The sequence below is a fragment of the Poecile atricapillus genome, chromosome 1 (assembly GCF_030490865.1).
Source record: "Poecile atricapillus isolate bPoeAtr1 chromosome 1, bPoeAtr1.hap1, whole genome shotgun sequence".
NCBI lineage: Eukaryota > Metazoa > Chordata > Aves > Passeriformes > Paridae > Poecile > Poecile atricapillus.
The window spans coordinates 1,399,062-1,411,852 of NC_081249.1; the positions used below are offsets into that span (position 1 = coordinate 1,399,062).

Genomic DNA, 12,791 nt, shown 5'->3' on the forward strand with positions numbered 1-12,791 from the left:
TTTGAATGCCTGATCTCTGTTTTTACACTCCTAAAGCTCAGTTAAACTACAGTGACAAGCACACAAGAATGATCTGTGTTGCTGCAGTTAGGCCTGGTTTAGGGAAGGTCAACTTCTGCTTCTTGGACTCTGGATCACAGCTTTTGCTCTGGGTTTGTCTTGTCCAGAAGTCTGGTGTTTAATATCATGAAATTTGGTCACAATCCCAACCTGCCAGAGCTCCAGGAGTGCTTGGACAGCGCTGCCAGGGATGCCCAGGCTGGCCTTGTTGGGGGGTCTGGGCAGGGCAGGGGGGCACTGGCTGATCCTGGGGGTCCCTCCAGCTCAGGATATTCTGGGATTTTATATATGAACCAAGCCCAAGCTGGCTTATTGGTTCTTTTTAGCTTTCAGAAATGGTTAAAATTCCCTTGAACCCCCTACCTTGTTGGGTTTTACATTTTACTGGGATAGCTGCCTAACAACAGGGTAGGATTCATCACTTCTTTCCATTCTCATTCCTTTAATTGGCACAGTATTTGCTGTAAGGCTCTGGAGATCATGTGGGTGTTGGTTTTTGTTTTGTTTTTTTTTAATAGCAGGGAATCCTGTTGTCTCTTTAACATTCCTGAAAGCTTCTTGCAGTTTTTAAACTCATTTTTACCTAATAAGAAACTGCTCTGCTCCAATGAGCTCCTAACATACCTTTTCCCAAGGGGTTATTTTGTAGTCTGGGAATCCCATCAGTGACAGTTCTGTTGCTGCTGGCAGTGTATCCTGATTAGTATTGTGTAAAATTATGATCAATAAACTTCCTAAAAGAACAAGGGTGTGTTGGTATTTAGTCTTCTTTCTCTCTCAAGCACTCTGCATCGTTTTGACGAATTAATTGAGTGAAAAGGTGGAATTGGGATTTGTAGCAGAAAAAAGGTAGGTCAGTGAGGCAAGAGGAGACACTTTGAGCAGTTCCCTCCCCCAGCGAGCTCCTGGGCCACAGCCAGCAGCGTTCCTGCCTGGAATTCCTGCCCAGGAGGATCCCTGGCTGCACAAGGAGGCTCCTGGGAGCTGTTTGCAGTCCCTGGAGGCTGCTCCAGGTTCTGCTCCTGACAGGGCAGAACAGTCAGGATCCTTCAGTCCCAGAATCCCAGACTGGGATGGGTTGGAAAGGACCTTAAAGCTCAGAGTCACCTTCCACTCTCCCAGGGTGCTCCAAGCCCCTTTGGACTCAGTGAAGGAAGTTAGGACTCGCCTCCTCCTGGCAGCCTGGCAGGATTCAGCCCTGAGGCATTTCACCTCAGGAAAATAGCCAGAATGCTTAATAAAAAGTATTCCAGAAAATTTAAAGAATTAAAGATTCATTTAAAGGATCAAAGCAGATAGCAAAAAAAAATGTAACAAATTTGAAATACTCCTAAAAACATGGTGAAAATCTGGTGGATATTCATCATATTCAGACTGAAAGGGACTGACTTTGATCTCTGGTTGTTGCAGGCCAATATTTCCTTGAGTCTTATTCACAGCCTGAACAGCTGCCTGTGGTAATTCTTGTCTTCTTGCCAGTTTTTGGGCAGGGATGTGCTGTGAGTGCAGACACCTTTGGATGTTCCTGGTAGCGCTGCTCCTGGGCCAGTTCTTCTGGCATTTCAAGTCTTATCAATTCCAGATATTTCAGCAATGATCTTCACAACAGAAATACCTTTGATCCTAAAAAAAACCTCCCATATCCTTAAATAAGATTTATTAGGCAGAGTACAAATTATTCACTCCATTTAGTGCAGTTGTAGGCATTTGTCTGTCTCTGACTTTTCAGTGTTTGTTGAATTCTTGACCTGGTTCCTGAGATGGGTTTTGTGGATTAACTGAACTTATTTTTTTTTTCAGCTGACTCAATTTAAAATGGGTTTCAGTTGGTTTGTTGTATTTATCCTTGTTAATCAACACCCTTAGAATTTAAACTTCAGGCTGAATCCCATCAATAGGAGAGAGAAAACAGGGATGGATCTAAAATAGGGATGCACCTGGTTCATGCCATTGACAGCCTGGGAATAACAACTGCTTAACTGGCACGAGCTGTGTTTGCTGGAGTGAAAAGTCATTAAAGTCCCTGTCCCCAAAATGGAAAGGTCCTTCTGTAAATATGAGCTGGTGCTTCGTGTCCCCAGGGAGCTGTGGGGACACACAGGTGACACCAGTTTGTACCAGTGTGTTGATCTTACATAAACCCCACCCAGAGCTTACAGACACCTCCTTCCAGATTCCTGAGCCCCACCTTAGGAACCTGGGTCTTTCTAAGGAAATATAAAATATATTCTTTAATAGAAAGCCCACTGAAGTAGTAAAGAGGTGTGGCAGCTTCTGTGGTGGGATCATTCCAGTGAGAAGGAGAGGCAGCCTTTAAGCTACAGCTGTAAAACTCTGGGGGTATCCTGGAGTTATTAATTCACCTGAGACTTGTGGGTGGAAAAGTGACTTGAGCTTAGCCCTGCTCTGATCCAGCTGCATTTTGGTGCTTGGTTTGGTTTGGGTTTGGTTTGGAGCTTTCTCACTGATACCTCAAGGCCTGGACATGGCACTCAGGGCTCTGGGCTGGGGACAAGGTGGGGATCAGTCACAGCTGGGACTCCATGGGCTGGGAGGGCTTTTCCAACCTCAGGGATTCTGTGTCTGGAGCAGGGATTCAAACCTTGAAAAATCAGGTCTATGATTTTGCCTTTTTTAACTTTAGGGTTTTTACTCAGGGGTTTGGTTGTTTGTTTTATTTTGGGATTTGACTGTATGATCCCAATGCTCTGATATCATCTTCAGAACTCTGGAATTCTCCATGTACTGCTCCTGGCAGCCCCTCCTCAGTCAGCAGGATGTGATTCTGCACAGTTAATTTCCTCAGGGATGTAAAGAAGTAAATATTATTTGAAAATGCAATCAGTAATCAGCTGCCATCCCATTTTTCCCACTCTTCCAGAGGCCTGACTTACAAGAACAGTGGGGTGGACATTGAAGCAGGGAACACTTTGGTGCAGAAGATCAAGCCCTTTGCTGCAGCCACGTCAAGGTCAGGTAAGACAAGAACCTTCTGCTCCTGCTTTGGTCACTTCTTGGCAAGGAGGTTTATCAGTTGATCTTGATAAAAAGCTCATATATATGTGTGCTGCCTGTTTCTAGATGACACAAGAAAATCTGTGGTAAGCAAATGCCTGTGATTGTATTCCAAATGCACAGCTTTTAATCCCCAAATGGCTCTAAACTCCATTTCCTGAATGCCAGGGGTGTCAGAGAGCACAGTTCAGCACTCTACAGGGAGAAATGCAAGCAAAAATCCCACCATTCAGCACTGGGTTTGATTCCATGAATTATTATTTCTTGCCCAATGAACTCTGACATATGGGGGGATGAATGTTTAGAAAAGGTTATGAGATGCAGAATTCCTGAGAGAAATGTGGAACACGCATCTTTTTCTTGGTTAAATCAGCATTAATTCATCCTTGGTTTTGGGGTTCAGGCACATCTTGGTCTTGCAAATCCTTGTAATTCTTCAGATAGATTTAAAATATTCATTTATGAAATAGGCATTTCATCTCAAATGAGCTGAGAACCTTCTAATGAAGTCAGCCATACATAGAGGGAAAAATACAGATATTCTCACACCAGTACAACAGTCTTACCACAATTCCTCCTGTTTTTCAGAGAAACACTCAGTGCAGGGGGGAAATCTGTCAGTCACAGGAATTATTGACTGCTCAGTCACCAAGCTGGGGATTTTTAGGCTTAGGCTAATGATGAATTAAAAAGACAAAGCCAACCTAAGCAGATTAGGAGCTCCTCAGTGAAGAGGTTCTAAATGGCAGAGAAAAGTTTCCTGGTGACAAAGCAAAGTCGTGTTGACAAACCTTGGAGAGAATTTGTGGTGGAGATGCTGGAGAAGCCCCTGGAAGTAAAGCTGGGCTGTTTCTCCTGTTTCCTGGCTGGCAGGCTGCAATGCAGAGCTCGGGGGGTTTGCTGGGCTCTTTGACCTGAGAGCAGCTGGTTACAGAGATCCCATCCTGGTGTCTGGCACCGACGGCGTCGGCACAAAGCTCAAGGTAAGGTGGAAATCCACGCCAAAGATGGAAAAACAGCACAGAAGGGAAAATGTTCTATCAGAAAATAGCAGCTGTCTTGTAAAAATACCTACTGGTCTTTCTAAAAAGGGGATGGAAACTGAAATTGCCCTTCTTCAGGCAAAAGAATGAAATACCTGTAAATAGCCAGAAGTTGATATGATGCCTAAAATAATTGGGTTTTAAATATTAAGAATATAATCAGGAATTTTGTTTCACAAAGAAAGCATCTCCACCTTCAAAAAAGATAATACTCAGATTAAATTAATCCACAGAACCCATCTCATGATTCTGTGTTTCATTTATTAAAATCAGAATGAAACATTTAGTAAGTGCTTGTTTGAACATTGCCTTAAATTTAGCCTTGTGTCTCTGCCCGAAGTTTCAGGTAATTCCAAGCTAGGTTCAATATTGATGGGGAAAAACATTTAATCCCAGGTTTGCAAGGAAACCCTTTTACAGCACAGTTTCCTTCTCAGTGCCTTTTGGATTTGCCAGTGGGGACAGAATAATTCCTGAAGAGAGTTAGGAGATTAAAATAAACAAACCTCATCTTCAAAGAGCACCTGGAGGGGTTTTGCTCCATTGCTCGCAGCCTCCGCTCGTGATTTCAGTCCCTTCCACACCCTGGCTCGTGTTGCAGGGGCCCAGAGCTGATCCCAGGCTTCTCCCTGTGTCTTGCAGATTGCACAGGAGTGCCAGAAACACGACACCATCGGGCAGGACCTGGTGGCCATGTGTGTCAATGACATCCTGGCCCAGGGAGCCGAGCCCCTCTTCTTCCTGGACTATTTTGCCTGCGGCAAACTCGACGTGGAAGTGGCTCAGGGCGTCATTGCAGGAATTGCTGATGCTTGCAGGAAAGCTGGCTGTGCTCTTTTGGGTAGGAACACTTCTTGGGGGAATCTGAAAAATCTTCTGCAAGGTCTTCTGGTTGGTTTTTAATGTAGGTGGTTTCCTACTCTGTTGAAGAATCTGGGAGGAGTAAAAAAGCAGAGTGTTTCGTGTCTTTGCTTTCAGGGAACTTAAATCTGAATCACAGTGGAAGGAGACAGTACTTTAAAAATTTAGCTTAAGTTTAGATTAGATTTAGGTCCAGATTTAGGTTGGATGTTGGGAAAAGGTTCTGTCCTTTTTTCCAATTTTTTAGGGAAGTTAGGAGCAGAAGCCCTTCCTCAGTGGGTGTAGTTTTGGGGCTGTTTATAAGCTCTGAACAAGAGGCTCTTTATGCCCTGGTTTACTTTTTTTCCTGCATGAACTGTTGATCAGCTTTCTGTTTGTTTTAAGGTGTTCTCTGTATTTATCAAATATAATCACCCCATTCATGCTGCAGCAGGGTCTGTGTTAGGTGGGACCTTGTGATGAAACCACCAAAATGTCAAGATTTTATTTCCAGTTCAAGACTTGCCAACTCCACAGGCCTTTCTGCAAGAGCTGAACCTTCAGCTCAACAAATTTAACTCCTCACCCCACTGACAGTGAGGGGGTGAGGGCTCATCTCCTGCCTGGTTTTGCACAATTAACTGTGGATTGAAGTGTTGGATGGCCAAGCACTTCTCCCCACTTTGTCTCTTGGCTTCTTCATCCTCCATTTGATCCAGCCCTTACGAAATACAGCTGAAACCTCAGGACTGAAAAAAGAGCAGGTGAAGCTTGAGCACAGGGCAGGGAATGAGAAGTGGGAAGAGGAGAGAAAAAGGCAGGATTTTGCCCAGAGCAGCTGGGGCTGCCCCTGGATCCCTGGCAGTGCCCAAGGCCAGGCTGGACATTGGGGCTGGGAGCAGCAGGGACAGTGGGAGGTGTCTCTACCAGGGTGAAATGAGATGAGCTTTAAAATCCCTTCCAACCCAAACCATTCTGGGATTCTGTGATTAAAAACAAGGCTTTTTCAACACCTCTTTGCTGTGTTTTTGGTCCCCAGGAGGAGAGACGGCCGAGATGCCGGGGATGTATCCCCCTGGCGAGTACGACCTGGCCGGCTTCGCCGTGGGGGCCGTGGAGAGGGGGCAGATGCTGCCCCAGCTGGACAGGATCACTGAGGGGGACGTGGTCATTGGGGTGGCATCTTCTGGGGTCCACAGCAACGGCTACAGCCTCGTGAGGAAGATCGTGGAGAAGTCTTCCCTGGATTTCTCCTCCCGCGTCGGCATCTCCGGGGATCAGACTCTGGGTACGGCTTCCTCCTGAGCTCCCCCACAGCTGCCACAGTTGTTTTGTCTGGGCCTTTGACACTTTTATCAGGCACCAAAAAAAAAAAAATAACCCAATCATTCCATCTTTAGCATGTTTTCATCTTCTTTTCCTGGGAGTCACATGTGCAGGGAAGAAACAAAAGGAGGGGGATAAATAATTCATTGTGGGCTAAAAAAATAAAAGGCAGAACTTTGTGTTTCTCTCTAGTACAATGCTCATTGCCATCCAGATTGCTATTTTGAGATTTCCCTGATTTTCTATTGATTCCCATTTCTCTGCATGCCTTTTTCCTCTCCCAGGAGAGCTCCTGTTAACCCCAACCAAACTCTACAGCAAGACTCTGCTGCCCGTGCTGCGCTCCGGCCACGTCAAAGCCTACGCCCACATCACTGGAGGGGGCCTGCTGGAAAACATCCCCAGAGTTCTCCCAGAGTCCTGTGGTGTCGTTTTAGGTGAGAGAGAAGGAAAGCTGTGGAAAAATCCTCATGTTAATGAGGATTGCTGTGGAAGCCTGTGGACATGGGGCCACACCAGCTGATTTGTGCTGTAGGATTTGGACTTGTCTAGAAATGTTTGATTTTTTCGCTTGTACCTGAACCAGAGCCAGTCAAAACTCTTTGTGGTGGAAAGACTGCTCCCCATTGAATTCCCTCCCCTGGTGGTGTTGGGGATTGGATTTCTTAGGAGACTTGCAAAAAGAAAACAACCTTACCAGCAATCCCACGTCAGCTGTCACCATTTGTAATTCCCTACGAAATTACTGCTAATTAAATGATACTCATGAAGTCTTCAATTAGCATTCAGAGGTGGTTGTGAGCTCAGGGACAACTCCTGCTGTTTGACTACATTAATCCTCAGTACCCTCCCCTCAGGTGTGCTGGAAAGGGGTTTCACTGCTGGGGAAGATGAGGCATGGAAAGGGAAATGGATGGCACAGGTTGTGAGAGCTCACAGGGTTGTACCATAAAATAAGGCATGAATAGTGAGTTCTGAACTCAAGAACTGCACATAAATCATTTTCCACTTGTCCACTGATAAATATTTATGTGTATATGCACCTCTGCTCTGCAGCCAGGCTGGGACAGCTGGGAATGTCCTGCCTGGAGAGGAGAAGCTCCAGGGAGAGCTCAGAGCCCCTTGCAGGGCCTGAAGGGGCTCCAGGAGAGCTGGAGAGGGACTGGGGCCAAGGGCTGCAGGAATTGCCAGGAGCCAGGGAATGGCTGCCAGTGGCAGAGGGCAGGGCTGGATCTTGGGATCTTGGGCAGGAATTGCTCCCTGGCAGGGTGGGCAGGGGCTGGGATGGAATTGCCAGAGCAGCTGGGGCTGCCCCTGGATCCCTGGCAGTGCCCAAGGCCAGGCTGGACATTGGGAGCTCCTGGGACAGTGGGAGGTGTCCCTGACATGGCAGGGGTGGCACTGGGTGGCTCTGAGGTCTCTTCCCAACCCAAATCATTCTGGGATTCCGTGAATCTCTAGAAATTGGGATAGAACCATTTTAAAAGAGAACATGACAAAAAAGAAATTTCCTGTCCTTGGAATTCCTTTCCAGTGCCTTGTCCAGGAGAATTTTTGTGCTGCTGTAAATCATCCTCACTTGGTTGGAACTGGGGCAGTGGGGGATTTTTGTGACAGATTTTGTCTCTTCATACCCCAATAATTGCAGTCCATTAGTAGCAATTTCCACTCTTGATCTGTGTTTTCAATTCTCTTCAGATGCTCTCACCTGGAAGATCCCTGAAATCATTTGCTGGCTCCACAAGGAAGGGAACCTCTCTGAGGAGGAGATGGCTCGGACCTTCAACTGTGGGCTTGGGGCAGTGCTGGTGGTCCAGAAGGAGATGGCCCAGCAGGTCCTCAGGGACATCCAGGGACACGAGACTGCCTGGGTCGTTGGCAATGTGGTCTCCCTTCAAAAAGGTTATTGCAGCTAGATTTTCCTGGGGGGGAAATAATCAGAAAGGAAAAGCAGAGGGAAATCTCCTTGTTTGTGAGTCTTCATGAGGTGAAAATCTCTTCCCTGGCACCTCCCTGACTTTTTTGTGTGGGTATTTAACTGACACTTCATTCATCTCTTCCATGGGTGCTTTTCTCCCCTCTCTGTTTCTCCCTTTACTGACACTTTGTTTTGCTGTTGTTTTGGTTTTTCCTTCTACCTGCTCAGGCTCTGACAACGTTAAAGTCCTGAATCTCCATCGGGCCCTGCAAGCAAACAGGTCCCTGTGTGTGCACAGCCACATCCAGGGCAACATCCAGGCGGGCAAAGTGAAGGTCGCTGTCCTCATCTCTGGAACAGGTGAGAGTTCTGCTCTTTGCTGCAGTGGAAGCCAGACTGTGGAGAAGGGAACTTCAGCTTGGATTTAAAATCCCTGCAGTTCTCCATGGGCACTCTGATAGGCTTCTAGCAGGCAGGAGAGGTTTTGTGCTTGGGTTGATGGCAGCCACAAACCTCTTTTAACCTCTGCTGCAAGCTGTGAATTGCATCTGTGTTGAGTTTATCTCCAAACCTCTGCACGTGTCCAGATTCAGGCTCCCACTCTGGTGCCCTGTAAGGGCAGCAGCATCATTTCACACACAGATCAGAATTTCTTCTTGTCATGTAGGCACTCCAACTATTTCCAGTATTCCCAGTTACTAAGACCATCAATCCAGTGCTATAAATTACAGTGTCCAAGTGCAGCTGCCAGGAAAGGCCCTCAGCTGTCTGAATCAGCTCCCAGCAAGATCAATTAAAAAAGGATTAATGTTCCATCAGAGCTGTTTGGTTTGGTCTCCCCCACAGTGCTGCTTATTTAAAGCCTCTTCCAGCTGTTCCCTCTATTTATTCTCAGTATCCATGAGTTATTTTTCCTCTCCCCCAGGCACAAACCTGGAAGCTCTCATCAACAGCACGAAGAAAGACACCAGCTATGCACAGATAGTTCTGGTTATCTCCAACAAAGCTGGTGTGGAGGGGCTGAGGAAAGCTGAGAGAGCTGGGATTCCTACAAGGGTGAGCATTTCCTTTTTGTAATTAGTCACCATTAGCTGGGACTCCAGCAGGAAGGTGATAATGAGTTTTATGGGGTAACACATGGGCTGATAGGGAGCCTTGGCTTTTCTTTCTTGGTCTGTTGTGAATTTGTGCCCAGGGGCAAAGTACCTGACAGCAAAATCCTTCCTTTTCTCCTTCTCTGCTAGCAATCCTGATGCTTTGGGGACAGTTGTTATATTAAACCAGCACAAAACTTTCAGTTACAGTTTAAGCTTTGTCAGTTGTTTGACTGTAGGGCATTGACACTGAAGTACCAACCTATTTTATCTGAATTTAATTTTAAAATGACCTGGAGGTTCATTTGAATTGACAGAGAGGTCACACTCAGTGGGACCTTCCACTGACTCCCTGAATATTGCCTCAGGCTATCCAGGAATCATTCCAAATGGATTTTGTGTGCCTTGCCTTTGTACTGCAGGTCTGAAATGATCCTGTTGTCACCTGGAAACTTTTTACAGTCACTTTTCAGCGCTGAATACAGACACAGGGAAATTGGGGCCCAAAGCTTTGCTCCTTTAATAGTGCTGGGATCTGTCCTGGTGCTCCAGCTCCTCCTTAGGAGGACACAGAGGGCACGAGGGAAGAACAGAGAATCACAGGCACAGATTGGTTTGGCTGGGAAAGGACCTTAAAGCCCATCCAGTTCCAATCCCAAGGTTTTTATCAAGGAAAAAAACAGTGTGGGAGAGCTGCTGGTGCTGGGATTCAGCTGTGGAGGGAGAGGTGGAACAGGCACAGGGGCAGAGGCTGGTTCAGCCCAGGGCTGGGCTGAGCCCTGTTCCCAGTTCCTGCTGTCACTTGATCAGCCCTGGCTTTTCCCAAACCACCCCCTGACTCTGGTGGCCATTAACAGATGCTTCAATTTAACACTGGATGCTCTTAGTGAGGTAGTGCTGCCTTCTTCCTGCTTAAATTACAGGATCTATCCTGGATGGAAAACACATAACTCAGGCTGGGAGAGCTGGGGATGCTCACCTGGTGAAGGGAGAGCTCAGAGCCCCTTGCAGGGCCTGAAGGAGCCCCAGGAAAGCTGGAGAGAGACAATTGCCAAGGGCTGCAGGAATTGCCAGGAGCCAGGGAATGGCTGCCAGTGGCAGAGGGCAGGGCTGGATCTTGGGATCTTGGGCAGGAATTGTTCCCTGGCAGGGTGGGCAGGGGCTGGGATGGAATTGCCAGAGCAGCTGGGGCTGCCCCTGGATCCCTGGCAGTGCCCAAGGCCAGGCTGGACATTGGGAGCAGCTGGGACAGTGGGAGGTGTCCCTGCCATGGCTGGGGGGCTCTGGGTGGGATTTGAGGTCCCTCCCAACCCAAACCATTCTGGGATTCCATGATTATGGAGTAGGGGCTGGTTTAGGAGTTAGTGATCAGCCTTTTTTCCAAGCTTTTCTGGTGTAGTTTTTGCCAAGATTCAACTGCTTATGACTGCCAGAGGCCTCGAAATGGGTGAAATCTTTGGAAGACTTCAGGATGGCTTAAAGCCCTGCATTTGTAGGGTGTTCCATGGTGTCCAAGTGCTGGGACTCAGAGCTGTGGCCTTATCAAGCCAAACTTGTTTGTTCCAATGATCCCTCTGTGAGGAGGAGCAGAGACTCTACTCTGCCTGTCAGCTGGGCATTAAGGAGCTGCTGTCCCTGCTGGAATTCCCACCACATCCATATGCTTGTGTTTTGGGCTGCCCCAGGTGATTGAGCACACGAGGTACCAGAGCCGCACGGAGTTCGACAGCGCCGTGGACAAAGTCCTTGAGGAGTTCTCGGTGGAGCTGATCTGCCTGGCTGGGTTCATGCGCATCCTCTCGGGTCCTTTTGTCAAGAAATGGGAAGGTGAGCACAGCTGGGGGGGCTGTGCATGTGCACAGAGGCATTTCAGAGCTTGGCACCAGGAAAAAGAGAGAGGGCACCAGATTAAACACGATGCTCTTCAAGGTCCCCCCCTGATCCAGCCCACCCTAGGGTTCTGTGAAATGAGACTCTTCTCATCTTGTAAGGAAAAGCTTGAGTGGGAAAGGCAGTGCAGAGGCTGAAGGAAGCCCAGGGCAAACACAGGGCTGGTAGTCTTTGATTGCTTAGAAAATAGTTTCAAAAAGGCTGTGAAGACTTTGGGCGTCTGCACACGGGAGGTGCAGGGCAGGTGTTGGCTGGGCAGAGGTCTTACCCAGCCCCTGATGATTCCTTCCCCTGACAGAGGAACTGCTCTGGATCCTTGTAAAACCATCAAACTGGGCAGCATTTTGTAGTTTTGGGTAACAAGCCCTGGCCAGTCCCAGGAGCTGCCTGAGTCCATGGGTGGGGTGTTCCACAGGCAGATCCAGGCTGTGCTTGCCCAGAACACTCACAGTTTCTCCACTTTGTTCATCTTTTAGTTTTCCAACTCTTTGAGGGCCTGCTCCCCCTGCCCCGGTTGTTACTTTTGTCTCCAGGGAGCCCTGAGCAGGCAGAGCAGCTGCTGTTTGCTCTGCTTTGGGGCCAGGGTTACCCAGACCTGCCCAGAGCAGGCACAGCCTGTGCCCTGCAGCTTTCACTGCTCTCCTGGTGACTTTTGTGTTCCTCTGGGTGTGCCTGGGACACTTTGCACCTGAACTACTTTTCAAACCTCTCTTTAAAATCAGTAGAGCAAAGCAGGCACTCCTGACCTTGCTGTGGAGTTGAAGCTGTCAGGGAAAGCCAGTTTGGTGAAGTGGTTTGGTTTGACTCCATTCAGGGTCCAGAGATGGAAATGCCTGTGCTGCGGGCAGCTGTCAGGAAGAGACAGAATCTCTCACCACAAGGGATGTGTTTGGAGCAGAGAAGTCTCTGTAGAGGACAGAAAAGAACTTCCTCTAGTGCAGAATCTTGTACAAATTCTGATTTAGGGACAGGGCACTGACTGTCATCCACAGTCGTTGCTTTTTCTGCATGACTGATGTGAGAGAAAGGGAAAGACTTTTTCCAGACAGGAGGGTTAAACTCAGTTTTTAAATGTCCAGAACTGGACTGAGCTTGAAAACCTGAACTGGGACCATGAGATGTGAGCTCAGACATTGAGCTCAGCTCAGGGAGCTGGGCCAGCTACAGGACCCTGCCCTGGGGCCCTGCCTGGCCACTGACCTCCCCAGAATTATCCAGGAATTACCAATTCTGGCTGCTGCTTTGGCCAAAGCTGCTCCTTTTTCTTTCTCTCACAGTCACAAGGACACTGAGTGGGAGTTATGAAACTCTTCTGGCTTAACAGCCCTGAAGTGTGAATTATGACTGTTAACAAATGACAGGTTCAAGTGTTAATTATGAATGTTTACAAAGGACGGGTGAAAACAGAACCAAACAAACCCAAGCAGACAGGAACCCACGTCCCATTGTGAAGGGAAATGGAGGAGAAGAGCAGAGTGGTGTTTCCAGCACCCTGTCCCTGAAACCTTTTGGGCTCAAGCAGCAGAGGAGGAGATGCTGATGCTTCAAAAGGGTTTTGCTGAGATGCAAATTGTATCTGAGACATTGCTGGAGATCAAGTGGGAC

At 47.7% G+C, this 12,791-nt stretch overlaps 1 protein-coding gene across 1 annotated transcript in view; it reads left to right on the forward strand.

The window, feature by feature from the left end:
- Nucleotides 1-12,791, forward strand: part of GART (phosphoribosylglycinamide formyltransferase, phosphoribosylglycinamide synthetase, phosphoribosylaminoimidazole synthetase) — a 29,792-nt gene that overhangs the window by 13,938 nt on the left and 3,063 nt on the right. The window contains exons 12-20 of the mRNA XM_058843090.1: nucleotides 2,942-3,036; nucleotides 3,949-4,058; nucleotides 4,761-4,959; nucleotides 5,998-6,246; nucleotides 6,569-6,721; nucleotides 7,983-8,186; nucleotides 8,431-8,562; nucleotides 9,128-9,258; nucleotides 10,982-11,123. Coding sequence (XP_058699073.1) covers nucleotides 2,942-3,036; nucleotides 3,949-4,058; nucleotides 4,761-4,959; nucleotides 5,998-6,246; nucleotides 6,569-6,721; nucleotides 7,983-8,186; nucleotides 8,431-8,562; nucleotides 9,128-9,258; nucleotides 10,982-11,123 — 1,415 coding nt within the window. The remainder of the gene's footprint in view (nucleotides 1-2,941; nucleotides 3,037-3,948; nucleotides 4,059-4,760; nucleotides 4,960-5,997; nucleotides 6,247-6,568; nucleotides 6,722-7,982; nucleotides 8,187-8,430; nucleotides 8,563-9,127; nucleotides 9,259-10,981; nucleotides 11,124-12,791) is intronic.